The sequence below is a fragment of the Letharia lupina genome (assembly GCF_014066315.1).
Source record: "Letharia lupina isolate WasteWater1 chromosome Unknown contig_19, whole genome shotgun sequence".
NCBI classification, from domain to species: Eukaryota; Fungi; Ascomycota; class Lecanoromycetes; order Lecanorales; family Parmeliaceae; genus Letharia; species Letharia lupina.
Genome location: NW_023502988.1, coordinates 577,230 through 592,704, shown reverse-complemented (window position 1 = coordinate 592,704; position 15,475 = coordinate 577,230). Strand labels below are relative to the sequence as shown.

The 15,475-nt window shown below is 52.9% G+C and overlaps 4 protein-coding genes across 4 annotated transcripts; 1 reads left to right on the top strand and 3 right to left on the bottom strand.

Annotated features, from left to right (window-relative positions):
- Positions 1–223: 223 nt before the first annotated feature.
- HO133_003965 (uncharacterized protein) lies at positions 224–1,928 on the bottom strand (the record flags this gene model as incomplete). Its single annotated transcript, XM_037294885.1, has 2 exons — positions 224–1,572; positions 1,622–1,928. 2 exons carry the CDS (start codon positions 1,926–1,928, stop codon positions 224–226), a joined length of 1,656 nt encoding a protein of 551 aa, XP_037148932.1.
- Positions 1,929–3,866: 1,938 nt separating this feature from the next.
- HO133_003964 (uncharacterized protein) lies at positions 3,867–5,471 on the bottom strand (the record flags this gene model as incomplete). Its single annotated transcript, XM_037294884.1, has 2 exons — positions 3,867–5,080; positions 5,135–5,471. The coding sequence occupies 2 exons, from the start codon at positions 5,469–5,471 to the stop codon at positions 3,867–3,869; spliced, it is 1,551 nt and encodes a 516-aa protein (XP_037148931.1).
- Positions 5,472–7,991: 2,520 nt separating this feature from the next.
- HO133_003963 (uncharacterized protein) lies at positions 7,992–8,952 on the top strand (the record flags this gene model as incomplete). Its single annotated transcript, XM_037294883.1, has 2 exons — positions 7,992–8,249; positions 8,347–8,952. The coding sequence occupies 2 exons, from the start codon at positions 7,992–7,994 to the stop codon at positions 8,950–8,952; spliced, it is 864 nt and encodes a 287-aa protein (XP_037148930.1).
- A 686-nt stretch (positions 8,953–9,638) lies between these two features.
- Positions 9,639–13,810, bottom strand: HO133_003962 (uncharacterized protein; the record flags this gene model as incomplete). The annotated part of the gene is made up of 2 exons (XM_037294882.1): positions 9,639–10,465; positions 10,516–13,810. The coding sequence occupies 2 exons, from the start codon at positions 13,808–13,810 to the stop codon at positions 9,639–9,641; spliced, it is 4,122 nt and encodes a 1,373-aa protein (XP_037148929.1).
- Between the last annotated feature and the right edge of the window lie 1,665 nt (positions 13,811–15,475).

Genomic DNA, 15,475 nt, shown 5'->3' with positions numbered 1-15,475 from the left:
TGACACTCACAATGAGAATCGTGTGGATCCATGTTTACTATTTCTCAAGCGTCTTCTTTCAGGTACGGGCGGAGGGTTACGGTCTTGCCGAGGCACTAGCACTAGCGCGTCTTGGCACTGCATGTGTACACTAAGGTACTGATGAGACTTTCCCATCCCATATGTAGAACTTCATCAGTCATAGAGTCCCTCAACTCGTATCACACGCTAATTGCCACGTACTCTACGCAAACATATCATCAGTACCTGGGTCGTCGCTGGACACTGCTGGTGTCGGCCAGATATGCATCCCGCTGGTGATGCTGCTTTGCTCTTGATGCACATTGAGGCCGGTGTATTGGTCTGCTGCAGATGAACTTTTCTGGAAAGGATCCGATAGCCAAGGATCTTGCATTAAGCTACTGCCATCGTCCGAAGAGGAAGCTTGGAAGGTACCGTAGTCGTAGGTGGCCGTCGGAACCCCGCCCAATGCCGAGACACCATGATGAAGGGTGTCGGCGGGTGCTACAAACTGAAACTGGTCGTGTTCCGAGCTCGGCTCATATGCTCCTTCCGTGATGGAACTATAGCCGCTTGTCGGCACAATAGCACTCGATCCTATTGCTCCATCAATCGGTGCAAAGCCAAGCGGCTTGTAGTCGTTGAGCAAATGCCAATTGGACTGGCGCGCGTTGTACGCTGCTTTCGCGAGAGCTGCCGCATGCTTTGGATCGGATGGCCCTATCTCGAGATCGTGCTGCAAACCTTTCACAACATGCCTTTCCCAGATGATTTTTGAAGACTCCCAGCCCAGTGGGGAATCTAGTTGAGTTTTCCAGGCACTCGCCATTCTTGGTTGTAACAACAAGCCTTCTATTACTTTGGTAGTGTCCCACTCATCAAGTACTTGACCGCGCTCGAAATGCGTTGCGATATGCTTGAGACGATCTCCAAAGGTGTGGACCAGGTAACCACAGAAACCACACGACCACGCTTGCTTCTTGGTGGTTTCTTTCCACTTATCCGCTATGGCTCTACCTTGAACCTTCCCCTGAACGTCGTGACATTTCTTCAAATGTTCGACCATGTCAGCCCTTCTCTTACAGGAGAACGAGCCTGGGACTCCCTGTCCACATATCTGGATCTTGTGCGCGCCAAGATGCTTTTCGCTTGGGTTCGATAGTCCGCAAAGGATACATTTGGTGCCGCCCTCAGTCTTTTCTAATGGGGCCCCAAGCATACAGACATATGTATCCACATGCTCCTTCTCGTGTTTCTTCCAATCCGAGAGATTCTTGTAGGGGCGCCGGACTTCGCAGATAGTGCACCAATAGAGATTGACTGCCTTTGTTGCTTTGCGTGAAGTATCGGTCTTGTCAAACGTCTGGTGCTGGTGAAGGTCGGAAGTATTCGGGGTGATTTGATGGGAGCCTTCAATCTGAACGCCATTGGGCGGCGCGCGGACAGATGCGCTACCGCCGGGAGCGTGCGCAGTTCCCTGCAAATGCCCCGAGGAGGGGAGGTACGAGTATGCGAAGCCAGATTCTTGGCCGATAATGCCCCGCGGGCAATTGCGTTGTTCAGTATCGCTTGCTAGTCAGCGTCAGCTCTTTGAAACCCAACAAATATCGTAAGTCCTCACAAAGCTTGCGAGCTTGTTCCAACCAGGTCCTGATTTTATCATCGGCATAGTCTCTCAGTGCCCCGACAGCCAGGACTTGGTCGCTTGAGAGTGAGCCATGGCCAGGAAAATAGTGGAGGCTTGGACTGAGAGACCGCGCAAGTCTGAGGTACGCGAAAATGATTTTGTCATGCTGATCGAGTAAAATCGTGATGGCCTTCTGCGGCTCCAGACGAGTGGTTGCGGAATTCTGCGCCAATGACGGGGAAGGTCTGTCTAGCGCATGAGCTAAGCCTGAAACGGGCCTCTGCAAATCGTCAAAACCCATTATTATTAAGAGCACGAAAGAACAAAGGGCGAGAGGTGTGAAATTTACAACTATATGTCGCTGTTCGTCTGATTGATCTGACTGACCTGCTTGGCCAACCTGGCCGACCCGAATACGTTGTGAGAGTGGTGGACCGCCGAGCGGAATTCACGGTATTGCCACCCCAGAATACTAGCGTGCTTCTTCAATTCGCTCTTTCGTAGAGGACACAACCAGCTCTCATACCATTGCGACGATAGCTTCTTGCAACAGAATTTTGGGGTACAAAGTTTCAAGTCAGCATGATCTCTACAGCTTTGCTCCCACAGATGCTGAGCCGATTATCGTTGTTGTTGGAAATTATGAATGGCAAGGCGACTACACCTTTCTCAGATTAAGATACTCGTACTATCCAGAAGTGAGTAGCCTCGCTTAATAGCGGAGGGAGAGTTGACCAATCAAACTACTTAGTTCACCGCGAAAATCGTAGTTTGATTGGTCAACTCTCCCGGCGCTATTAAGCGAGGTTACTCACTTCTGGATAGTACGAGTAATTCATGGCGATGTCGGCAGGCTCGTAGATCGGTCGGAGCGATTGGTCCATCCATTTCAACCCTGGCATCAGGCCTTCCTGCATCATGCCTGCAACATTCCTTCTCTCGCATGAACCAGCACATCAGTACTCTCGCTTACCCCAGGTATCTTAAGGTCACACATCCGTAGAATCGAAACGTAATTCCATTCTAACTCAGCCTTCATCGCCGCTATACATACAAGAGCTTATATGCCCGTTCGCAACTACTGTTGCAGCTTCACGTTAACAGAGACAAATGAGGAAAGCTGATGCTTTCCGCGATTGTCTTCCTCGGCCCCAACAGCTCAGGGGAGCTAAGTGAGGTAGCGAACCCCTCGGGCGGGTAAGCACCCTAAATTTGGGCCTAGAGTGTAGTCGAGGCCTTCAGTGCGTCATCCTTTCCAGACACGAATGCAATGTAGTCTCAGTACTCAGACTCTATTCGGAAGGGTTGGTGGTAGTGGTGGGTCGGAAAAACATTTTTTCCGCGCCGAAATTAGTCTCAGTATGTAAATGCAACGGCAGAGGATGCCAGTACGAGCCAGGCAGCAATTCACGTGCGCTTTGCTACCTCAGTGCCCAGCTTTTGGCGCTTGAGAGCTGTGTATCCGGGCAGACGCTCCTGAATCGAAGCCATTGCCTGGGAATTGGACATATCGAGGAAGAAATCTGCATCTAGCTTGGCTGAGCCGAGCTGATCTGATCTGTATGGGCACTTCACGCAGTGCACAGCGAGGGCACAGGAGGCTAGGATGACAGCTGTACTGGGAAGATAAGTCGAAGAGCGGTTTAGGCAACGCGAGGAAATCAATCCAGCGCTCTGTTGTCCAGGTAGACCAGGGTAGTCCTGACGTGGAAGATAAAGACTGGGGAGGGCGCGCGACCGGGTAGCAGAAGCATGCTCGTGGAGTCTTCGACGGGAGCACACAACGGAGATGTCGTACAGGGATAACATGACAGACAGAATACTAAAAGGGTCAATAAACCGCTGCCTACTGTCCAAACGCAACCCATCTGGTAGCGGACCAGGATGGAGTCCTAGCTCGGAACCTGGTAGGCACGGGCGCCATTGGAGAGATTCGGATTTGTGATGGCGTTCCGGAAAAGACGGTAAAATGCAGTGCTGACTAGGAGAAATAGCTTTGACAAATACTCCGCTTGACTGGTCTTACTAATTGGTTTCGGTATAGTACCCAATAATTGAAGAAAACAGCGGTCACGCACGGCCCCTTCTAACATAGTGCTTGCTCCGATGTTAGCCTGGGGGTTCAGAAGAGTTCAGAAGGATTCTGAAAACGCGCAAATTTGGCATCAACTCCAATGCAGTGATCGAAACATTCACTCCATGTGTTCGTGTCCTGCTCATTATTTCGTTACATACATTATTAACCGTACCAATCTGGTGTCAAATAAGGCGCGTCTTGACCACCGTAGCTTCCTGACGGCTCATAGCCGTTGAAGAAGGTTTCGGTTTCTGAGGCAGAAGTCCAACTTTGAGAGTGGTTCAAGGATGGCATCGCCGGCTCTAGCGTGTTGCCGAGGGGAGAAGTGCTCGTCGGAGCTCCAACGTATGAAGGATCGCTCGGCATGAGATGGGCAGTAGAATCCATGGTCGCTGAACTCGGGCGATGGTACAATCCAGAATCGGACGTTAGAGCTGAGGTCGCCTGATAGGGGTTTGGTGATGACAAGAGACTCAACTGTTCCATTGCATCCGAATGGGGGATGGCGTGGGTCGTGCCGCTCTGAGACCAAGATCCTCCATTGGATTCGCTTGCGGAATAGACTGCGTCCGCAAGGGTATTTGCATGATGGTCATCCGAGGGGCCCCTCTCCAGCTCTGCTCGCAAATCTTTTGCGACTGCCTTATTCCAAGCAAAGTTTTCCGGGTGCGCCCAAGGAGTCAGTAACGCTGTTCTCGTCTTCCAGGCGTTTTCCATCTTCGGCTGTTGCAAAAGGCCCAAGATCACCTTGTTCAAGTCCCATTCGTGGATGCTTTGATGCTCTCTGAAATGCTTGATATCAATGTGCTTGAGACGATCTTGAAAGGTTGAGAATATGGCAATGCAGAAACCACAAGACCATGCTCGCTTCCCCACGGTGTGTCGCCATTGATCTGCGAGCTCACGGCCTCGATGTGCGTCCATTATTCCATGCAACTTGTTCAAATGATTGACCATGATGTCCCTTCTCTTGCAGGTGAACCCGTTCGAGGCGTGACATTGGCCTGCCCTGCTACTTTCTGCGGCATCATCCAGACCGCAAATGAATATTGTCTCGTGTTCCTTCTCGTGTTTCTTCCAACTTCCACTGTCTTTGTAAGACTTCAATTCTTCACATACTGTGCACCAGTAGTGGTTGTCAGTCTTTTTCGACCTAGTCGACTTGGAAGACCTGCTGAAGTCGTGTCTGGGAAAGTGGTCGGTAACAGACTGCGATCCCCAAAGCTTGGGGATTAGTTGTGATGGACCCGTCGCAGTTGCCTCCGTCCCTAACGTGAGCTCGGCTACAGACTGTTTCGGCTGCGCGCGGAGGGATGGAAGCAGGGTGTCAGAACCAGACCCAGACTCAAGGGTTGGAGAGGTTGGACCATGACCTACTAAAGGCTGTCAGCTTTTCCTCCACCTTTACATATGATAGCTTATCTACTAACAGTGTAGACGGGCTAGCTCTAGCCAATCCAAGATCCTACCGTCTGGGCAGTCTTTCAAGGTAGATAGCGCAAGGACCTGCAAGGGAGAAAGGTGCCTCTCTCCGGGACCCGGCTCCAGAATAGGCTCGATATGGCGAGTGGATCGAGCAAACATGAGCAATAGGAGGACTTCATTGTTGTTGAAGTCTGTCAATGTTGAAGCTGCGTTCTGCCGCTGTTGCACGCTAGAGGCATTGAATGACGAATAAGAGGGTCCCGCCGCACTAGATTCGAGCTCGATTTGCTTGGCACAACTTTGTGCCGCGATATCAGAATTAATGCATGCATAATTATTCATTGTGCGGGCTTGGCTGGATGTCTCTAACCGTGTTGGGGAGTCCGGATCGAGCTCCGGAAAGGGTGCTGATGGTGTCTGTCGCTCTCGCCTTAAAGGCAAGATGAGAGAGGAACTGGACTGATTGATGTCTGGAAGAAAAGATAGCCGAGGAATACTTTGAGAATGGAATCTGGTATTTGCAGCAGACGCAACAAAGGACAACTACCAGTGCTTGTTATTTGATGATGGGCGCTGAGAATATCTGAAGCCTCAGTGACGGCCATGGCCGTGTCTGGCTGCGTCTACTACTTGCTATCCTATTTTCCGTGCGCTCGCACCTCACTCATCATTACTTCTTGCCCAGCACTGTTTGGATGAGAAATGGCTGCTTACGTTGGAGCATGCAGATCAAGATTCTTCGCATGTACCATTAACCTAGCCTCAGATTCGGAATGGTCACAGCTCGCTTGAATGCGCTTCAATATGCTTGCTTTTAATCTCACTTCGACGGGCTTCATAGATTGTCAGCGACGACTGATTCTTGAAAAAGTTGATGTTTCATGGCCACAACTGACTGAGTCGTATAAGTCAGGAAATACATGTGGCAAGGGCAAGGCTGAGAAGGAATAACATGCGGGCGGGAGGGCCCGCTGTTAATCTCCAAAGGAGAGACCAGTTGTTGCTAGATCCCAACCATTCGCAGGATCGCTAAGCGTGGCGTATCGTGAGTGGCCAGTGCCAGATAATCGATTGATAAGTATGCACCACGTCCGGGGTGAAAGGGATGGATTGATTGCGCAGGATGGAGATCCCTGTTAATCTAGAGATCCCTGACATATTTGTAGATTTCCCGCCAGCCTTCGGATGAATATTGAATTAGTGGGATGGCAATCGGATGCTGGCCAGAGATCTGCAGCCTGCGTCATGCATATGAAGGCGAAAGATGAGTAGATGGGTCAAGAGTAAGAGCAAAGCAGCTAAGCAGCTCCCCATTTGCCCCGCTCTACCCACTTGAAGCTTCACGCCGTTTGCTATCTTGGCATGTCCTTCGTCTAAGCACCCCCTTTCCCTTCTTTTTCTTCTCCCATGCTCTCAGGTACGTCTAGGTTAAAGCGCATTTGTTGAATCAAGTCATCGCGATCAAAGCATTTTCGACTGAAAGAGTACGGCTATATAAGTGTAAGAACAAGAAGATGGGATTATTAACAAAGACAGAGAGTGACGAATAAGCCCGTTAAACACTGGTCCGAAATGGAGGTGGTGTGGATTCGCACCTGAAAGGCCACGTGAGGATCGACCACGTCGTCTGTGATGCCGCTGCTTCAGGATGACGATCCTAGTACCTACAGGTCACGGCCGAAACTCTCTTTCTCTGGGTACTCCGTATCAGGAGGCTACCCGGAGAATGGAGCCAATAATTTCAAGACCTTTCGCATGCTTTGCCGATGTTAATCTTTTTGCAACATCTGTGGCTGAGCCAGATAGGTTTGGCGACGGAGGGTGACTGTAAAGGGTAGGTCCAGGTGGCTCGAGGGTAGCAATAGCCGTCCCCTCAACCCTGGCACATTTCCGATTATGACCTATGATTGACAGGCGGCAACTATGCCTTCCGAGGCCGATCTCGCCCCCAAAACTGACTGCCCTGTGATTTTTAGGCTTTGGTAAGACAAAGCAAAACCGACTGATGACTCTTTACGCTCACTACCGTCTCAGCCGTCTCAGCCGTCTCAGCCGTCTCAGCGGTGAACCGGTGAAAAGTTGGGGTTGGTAACGCGGATGCCTTCGGTAATGATGCCGTCGACGGGTGTAGGCTGACAGGATCTTGGCCTCGCATTTCTCCATTATTGTCCACATCAGGATCCTCTCTGTTCCCCAGCCGTGCGTTGGTAAGGGGAAATTGGGGGAAATTGGGGGAAAGTAATAAAGCGCAAAGCAGATTATTCGGCTTCCCTTGGAACAGATGCCACAGACATTCCGCAGTGAAAGTCGGTACTTGTGGCAGGCTGGCAGCAGCAGATGCCTTAGGGATGAACCAATGAGCTTCCGTCAAGCTCTGCTTACATTTGGCAGATTGTTGAGGCTTCGAGTCAATTGGTACAATGCCCACAGGTGCAAACCTCAAGCATGAACCATTCTGGCAAGATTATTTTGCTGGCAAAGATGATCGATTGGATATTCCGAGTACCTTTGTACGCGACATCTGATCGTCAAGCCTGGAATCTAAGGATTCGTGATAGGACGTTATTTTATACTCTTGGGTGAGTTCGAGTAACCCCAACATCATCGGCTAATGACATCATATGCTTTCGACTGGAACCCTTCCGACCTTCAACAGCTTACTCACTTTTCTGCTGTTGCTAAGTTCGAGCTACTTGTTTTTTTCGAATACTTCATTCGCAATGGAAGACCGCAGCTTCCGCAGAATAGGAGGGACACCCCACCAACATACCTAACTGTTGATATCGCAAACCCCAAACCCGTGAGCCGTATCCGAGCCCGACCCTCCAGAAGGCTCCTCACCATCAAGCAATCACTCTCACCATGCCATCCTGGTCCAACAAACCCTCCGGCACCATGACCGCCGCGGTCCTCACATCCCTCGGCGCTCATCCCCCCTCCGCATGCTTCACCATCGACCAGGCCTACCCTAAGCCCACCCTGCCATCCGGGGACTGGGTCCTCGTGCGCGTCAGAGCCGCCGGCCTCAACAGAGCCGAGCTACGCGGACGTAACGGTGATGCGCCCGCCCCGGCAGAATTCGGTATATCCACATCGGAATACCATGAGGATCCGCCAAAGGTAGAGCAGTATGCTCCTCACACCTTCAACCCACCCCCCCTTCCCGGCTCCAAACGATCCCTACCCGAGCCATCTCACTAACCCACCATCCCCCAAGATCCTAGGCGAAAAATCCGTCGGCACCGTCGAAACCGCCGGCGCCTCCACCCCCTTCCACCCCGGCGACCCCGTCGCCGGCTGGGTCTACGGCGGCGGCAAAGCCCACGACGGCGCCTACGCCCAGTACACCCTCTGCCACTCGCGGCGCCGCTTCCCCATCCCGCCCACCTCCCTGCCCTGGGACGTCCTCGGCGGCATCTTCACGAGCATGTGGACGGCATGGGGCTCCCTCTTCGACGCCGCGGAGCCGAACCGGGGATCGACCCTCCTGGTGCACGGCGGCACCAGCAGCCTGAGCCTCTGGGCCATCCTCCTCGCCACCGACCACCCATGCACCGTCATCGCCACCACGCGCCAGGAGGACAAAGCCGCCAAGCTGCAGGACGCGGGCGCGCACCACGTCCTCCTGGAATCGGACCTCGACGCGCGCCTCCGCCCCCCCGTCCCCAAGGGCGCCGACCGCATCCTCGAACCCGTGGGTCCGGCTCAGATCCTCAACGTCGCCCTCCCGCACCTGGCCCGCCGTCGCGACGGGCGTGCCGTCCAAGGCGTGGAGCCTGGACCCACTTCGCGCCGTCGGACATCCCGCCGACGCGGAACCTGACGTTCTACGCTACGGGGGAGGGGGACGGGTGGACGGGGCAGGCGCCGCGGGTGATGGAGGCGGTGGTGAGGAAGGTGGAGAGCGGGCGGTGGCGGATGGAGGGGTTTGTGGGTCGGGTGTTCGGGTTGGGGCGGCGCGTGAGTACATGGAGGGGAATAGGGCGGTGGGGAAGGTGGTCGTTGTGGTGCCGTAGGGGAGTCTGGTGAACAATTCGGGCACTGCGACCCTGAATGGCCTGTAGTCGGAATGTCGGGAGTAGATGTATATCGATGGGAATTTTCTGCGGTTATGCTGGCTCAAGAAGCGGACGGAATGGACAGCATGTCCTCCAGGACTCTGGCCCAGCCCTGCTGGCTCGAAGCACGTTCTCCAGGACACCCCTATTGGGCTCGGAAAACAAACAGACAGCGCAGTCTTTCGGACATTAGCTGAGGAAATTGTGACGTTGGATGGTTAGTTATTCAAGTCGTTCACACCTGCCAGAAAATGGCTAGGGTAGATAGATAGAGTTCATTCATGGTAGATAGATTGTAATCTGATTTGAACCCAAACGAAGCTCCGCTCAGAGAGTAACAAAAGATCGGCTTGGATCGCACTAGACATTTGGGCAGATCATGAGCGATCGCCGTGGTATATAACAGTAAATAAGACACAACATAAAGAACATCAACTCAAACTTTATCATCTCACGCCCAAGCTCTGCCCCCAACATTCAGCCCGAGACCAACGGCATCGCGGATAGCACTCTCGGCGTTCGCACTCGCAATCTCATCGCTCTCTCCAGTTGGGGTGGCGGGTCCTCTATACCCCGAATGCATCAAGCCACCCACATCCCTCTTCCTCTCTCTAACCAACCACTCGAGTGCTCTCGCGAAATCGACTGAATTTCCCGTGTCGGTCTCGGCAAGCGCTTTGGCGGCCTTCTTCTTCTCGAAACCCATAGCTACGAGCCTATCGACAGCGACATCGACAGGGTCGCGGACTTGAGGGCCAGCAGGCACGACGAGGGCAGAGACGAAGTTTTTGGAGGTGTCAAGGTCGGAAGGAGTTCGAGAGTGAGCTGACGGGATGGCAGGAACAGGAGGGGCACTACCCATGTCCAGCTTTTCGAGAACGGCAGGGAATTCTGACATGGGTCTGTCCTCTGAAGGTTGCAGAGCCTTGAAGCCAGGATCGCTGCGCTTGGCACGGATTTCTGCCGCGTGGCGAGCGCAACGCCAGCGGGCGGCCACGACGTCGTCTATGGGCTGTTTGGAGATGGGAGAGGAGGGGTCCGTGATCTTCCCTTTTGAAGACGGGCTGGGCGAGGTAGGATGGCGCTCTGCAATTCTTTCCTGGTAGACGCGGGAGACGGCTTCTTTGAGGAAGGTGGCGCGGGAAACGCTAGGTGTCGTCCAGGTGGTGTAGCCACGCGAACGGGCGTGGGCAAAGGTCGCAGCTGTGGGTGAGGTGGGCGAGGTGACGTCCAGGACGGCGGGAGGAGCGAGAGTGAGGAGGTGGTAGGTCCATTCCTCTGTCGATGGTGTTAGTAAAGGTCTGACGGTAAGGAAGGGAGGCACGTACCAAGCACTGAATCTTCCTGTTCGACATCACCAGTGATGATGTCTGCCTTGTCGAAGATTCCATACTCTCTCGCCTCTTGGCGCTTGCCCTGGAACCCGCGGACGAGAACGCCCAGGCAGGTCCAGATCTCTGTCATATCGTAGAGGTCCTCCGCTGTCAGTCCACCCACATTGCCTTTGCCGAATGTTGGCGGCGAGTTGTAGAGAACACTATTCCTGTTCACGTCGGCACCGAACTCCATGGTGTTGGCAGTCCGTCGTTGATGCTTGGCCATGGTGCCTCCCCTTAGCCAATCCATCTGACCAACGATGTCATCGCCTCGGTTTGATCCACATCCGAACACCTGGCAGAAGGTCCACACACGCCAAAAAGCATCGTCGATCTGGGAGGCTCGTTCAGTCTCACCGCCTGCGAGTGCGGTGATGGTGTCAGCACGAAGGAATGATTCGCAATGTATCAAAATCATTGACTTGAGAGCGATCATGGTGTACATGTCCCTCATGTAGTGTTGTAGATAGAGAGAAGGCGAGTATTCAAGCAACTTTGGAAGAGCGTTATCACCGCTTTCTAACCCAGGATAGGGTGGGCTCATTTCGCGAAGCTCCCAAGCAGCTGGAGACATGCCGTAAAGCGCATTCTTCATCAAGGGAAGCTCTTGTCGCTTGAAGGTGCGGTAGAATCCCCTGCTGACTGTAGCAGTAGCGAAGAGATCTTGCAGGTTGTCAAGGCTTTCCAAGATGCGTAGAAGGACTACCTCAGCTGCATCGGCGGAGATGTCACGTTCGACGTCTTCTACAAAGAAAGACTGTCGACTTCTGATCGTCAAGCCTGGAGATGGGAGGCTGGCATAGATATCTGGAATCTCTGACATCGCAATGGACGCAAGGGATCGTGGTCTCTCAGTCATTACAATAGAAGCCATTGACCGGCGTCGTTGGGGCGACTCGTCCTGGGCAGCCCGCCTCTGAAGGGGGTGGATGTTGCTTTCGTCATTCTCGTCTATGGGCGCATCAAGGCCGATCGCGATGGTGACCTGAGATTCCTGAAATTCCTCGACTGGCTTTAAGTAGATGGCGGGCGCAGTCAGTTCAGTCTGAGCGTTGCTACTGTTCTCTGGAGTTGTCGATGGCAGTATCGTGTCAGGAGTCGCGTCATCGATTTGTGTCTGTAGTGGCCTACTAATGGAAGAAGACGATTCTGAATGTTCCTTTGTTTTCGGAGCGAAGGCCGCGAACTGTTCAGAATCATTGTTGTTCTTGGGGCTTAGTAACTCCAACCTCGCTCGAACTTCTTCGTAAGCGTGATCTGGGATGGAAGAAATGTCGGTCTCAGGGGTGCTCGAATCCTCTCTTGACATGGTCGGGCTTGAAGAATCGCCGTCATACATAGTCTGGGGAGATTCGCTAGAGCTCCAGTTAGATTCCGAGCTGCTTTCCCTCGCCATTTGAGTCGCAGATTTGCCAAGAATCTTGTCGGCTTTTGCGGTCGATCCCACTGCCGGCGCGGAAATGCGGCGACGTAGGCCACTCCTGCTGCTGTCATCGGAATCCCACTTTGATGAGTCTCCACGCATCTGCATGGCAACGTGGGTTGCACTCTTCTTCTGAAATCGCATCCGGCTGCTGATACTTCCATCGCTCAGTTTCAGCGACGATGGCGGATGAGGTGCGTGTCGTGATGGAACCATCGTGTTGGGTCCACGACTTATTTGCAGAGGGTCATGTGCCATAGGCATCATGTTTGGATGTTGCATTGTAGGCTCTTCGCTGATGGTGCCTAAATGAGCTTCCAACTCCGCCTCAGCCTGACTCAGCGAGGGTTCGGGTTGGTACTCGAATCCTGCCTGGACGTTGGGACTCGTCTTTGTGAAGGCAGCGTCAAGAGCGTCAAGGTCGGCGGGAGTATATTTCGAGCGCAAGGAGGACATTCGAGATGGAAACTGTGACGGCGTCTCATACATAGACGACCGTGAAAATGTGAGAGGCGAGGGCACCTTTCGCTTTCCCTTCATGCTGCCGGCCCGAGAGTATGCAACATTCAGGGGCGCCACTTCTGGTCCTGGCTCCGGTGGTAATGGCTTGTTCATGTCGACAGAAGCTAACGAGGTCGTGCTCTTGAAGGCCCTCAGCCTGTTGTTGTTCAATGCGAGCGGTGGACCGTCAAACACCCCAGCTGCCGCGGGTGATATGATGGAGAAGGCGATGCTTCGACACCGGTTGAGGGATTGGTGAACGGCAGTATCCTCCATCAAACTTGACCTCGAGGAGCGACCGCTGTAATTTGATGATCTGTCATCAAGGTCGCCTGTGTCATCCGACGAATCCGAGCGCGCCAATTTTTCCAACGACGGAGCGTTACGAGGCGTGTCGCTTGTCATGTCTTCCAGAGATGAGGCAGAGAAAGGCCTCCTTGGTTTTGGCATTTCAACGACTGATAGAGGAGAAACGACGGATAACCTTGCAGGCACGTCCCCTGCGTTTTGCTGATGTGTGGTCGATGAGGGAGGCGAAATTTGCGTCTGTATATCCCTACTTCTCCTCTGCGACTTTTGCCTGTCCATCTGCGTTGCCAAATGTGAGGAAGAGTGCGGTCGTCTGGTGACTTTTCCAGGGATGGTGACCTGTATTTTGGGTCTTCGGTCTTTGGCAGAGGGCGCAGCAGCGGGATCCACGTGGAAGTTCACTTCCATTGAGTCACCAGTCATTGCACTTATGTCAGAGTCTGGCCGCGCCTCCGAAGCCTCTGGTACTCTGAGTCTTTGTATCGCTGCAGGCCGTGGCTTCTCTTCTCCCTGCAGACCGAAAGCCTGTGACAGGTACTGGTTGTATGCGATTGAGCGATAGGACTGGTCCATGTTGTTCGACGGCCTCATCTGCTTCACACTGATGCCTTTGTTTTCCCTGCCTGTTTCCACTCCCCGATGTGGTCCATCGTTCCTCCTCGAGTGCACACCTTCACCTTGATTGTGTGATGCTGCTTCCATTAGGTCGAGATGCTTGGGAGGCCTCCTGATGGAACCGGCAGCCATGGCGGACGCCAGTGGTTTCGGTCCTGGATTACTCTCGTTCGAATTTTTCTTTCGGTGTAGATTCCTCATCTTGTCCGACAGAGACCTATTGTGTCCAGTTGATAGCCCCATGTCGGAGCCTTGGAGATGTGTATTAAGTGGTCTGTTCGTGGCAGCAAGGGTAGATCTGGTCTTGGAGTTCAAACTCAAGGACCTGCGCAAGCTGCTGTTGCTGCGGTCATTCCTGTGTGAAGGAGTAAAGATGATTCCGCAGCCCGGTGCAGCCATGTTGGTGGTGGGGGCTTGTTGGTAATACGGTCACTCGGGAAATTGGAAAGCTTCTAAAGGACGGCACAGCCCACATCAGTAACGATCAAACACGACATGTCTGAGCTCAGCCTAACAACGAGATGATCGAACTTACATATATCAGCTATGTTTTCTTCCGACTGTGCGTAGAAGTGAGCGGCCTCAATTGCCGTTTGACATGACCTGTACTCCAGCATCCAAATCCTTCGAACCTCAAGTGAAGGTGTAGAGTAGAGCTGCGCCGGAATTAGGCTTTAAGCACTCTGCCGGCTGCAACATCGATTTCTCTCAAACCACAGCCCACTCAGCATCGACCACGGATCAAATAGAAGGTATTCAAAGAGTTGAAGAAGGACGAAAGGCAGCAGAGGAATGCTCCTGCTTTTGCGCGTGGATGCAAGTCTTTGCGACAGGCATATTGATGGTGCGGCCTGAGAGTGCGCACAGCATATCCGTCGCAAATGCAAGAGGCAGATCTGGCACACACCTCGCCAGGACTGCCCCAGCGGATCGGCGGATTCGGCGCATCATGCAGTCCTGAAACCAGCCTACTGGTCCAAATGCCAAAGGAGAACAGGGGGATGCTAAGGACACTTGGAGACGTTGGTGTGGGATGCTGCTGCGGCGAAGATTGCTTCGTACAAGAATGGGCCCCCCCAAGAAAAGTTGGGAGTTGGTTGGAGAGGGAATGCGAAGTTCCCGCTGATGGTTTCATCTTTACGGCAAGCATTGATTCACTAGACTACTTTGGGTTTAGACTTCCGAGTCACGTACCCTTTTGCTGGCATTCACACTCGAAAGTGACTTCTACGCGGGGCATTCCGCCTCGGCAATGCTTATGCTATGTTGGAGACTTGGAGTAGGTGAATACGGGAATCGAGACAAGGTACAGTCAGAATTTCCTACCGATCCAGTTGATACTGCGACTGCCTAACATGCTCACGCCTCCGTACGAAATGACGGACGAGCGTGAGACCAAGCAACTTATAATCTGTGCCAATGGAAGGTACGTTTGATCCCAGGTGCGGATACAGTTGGCATGTGGGTCAATCTTTGAGCTGACAGCCGAAACCCTCATTGATGCGCAAGGTTGTACTCCACTGTACTCCCACTGTACTCTAGACAGTGTGACCGCAAAAATTCCTTAGAACATCGAATTGACGAGCGTCGTTGTAGTCACAATGCTTAAGGTTGCCACTTGTAAACGTGGTGCCGTGTGGTGGAAAAGTATCACAGATGAAAACGAACCGACCACTCAGAAATTGCCCTTCTCACGTGGTCTTTTTAGCTAACAATCTCTGTCAACGGTGAGTGCCCCCACGATAATAACCCTGAATCGCCAATAAACGTGATTCGTGGGGTGGCTTGAATTCTACGAGTCAACAGGCGCGCTTGATGTGAGAGAGCTTCCTTCCTCACTGCCGCCCAATAGCGACACCAGGAAGGAAAGGACTGGACCTGATGGCCAGTACCGTCGCGAATCTGATTTCAGCCAACTTATTTCGTATCTCAAGGTTCTTAATGTGCAGGTGATGCGAAAGAAATGGACCACGACAGTGAGGGAGCCATCGTATTCACGTACAGGCCCGTCGAGTCTGCCTCGCATTTACGCCACGTTATCATGGTTAGTCGACCAATGAGATT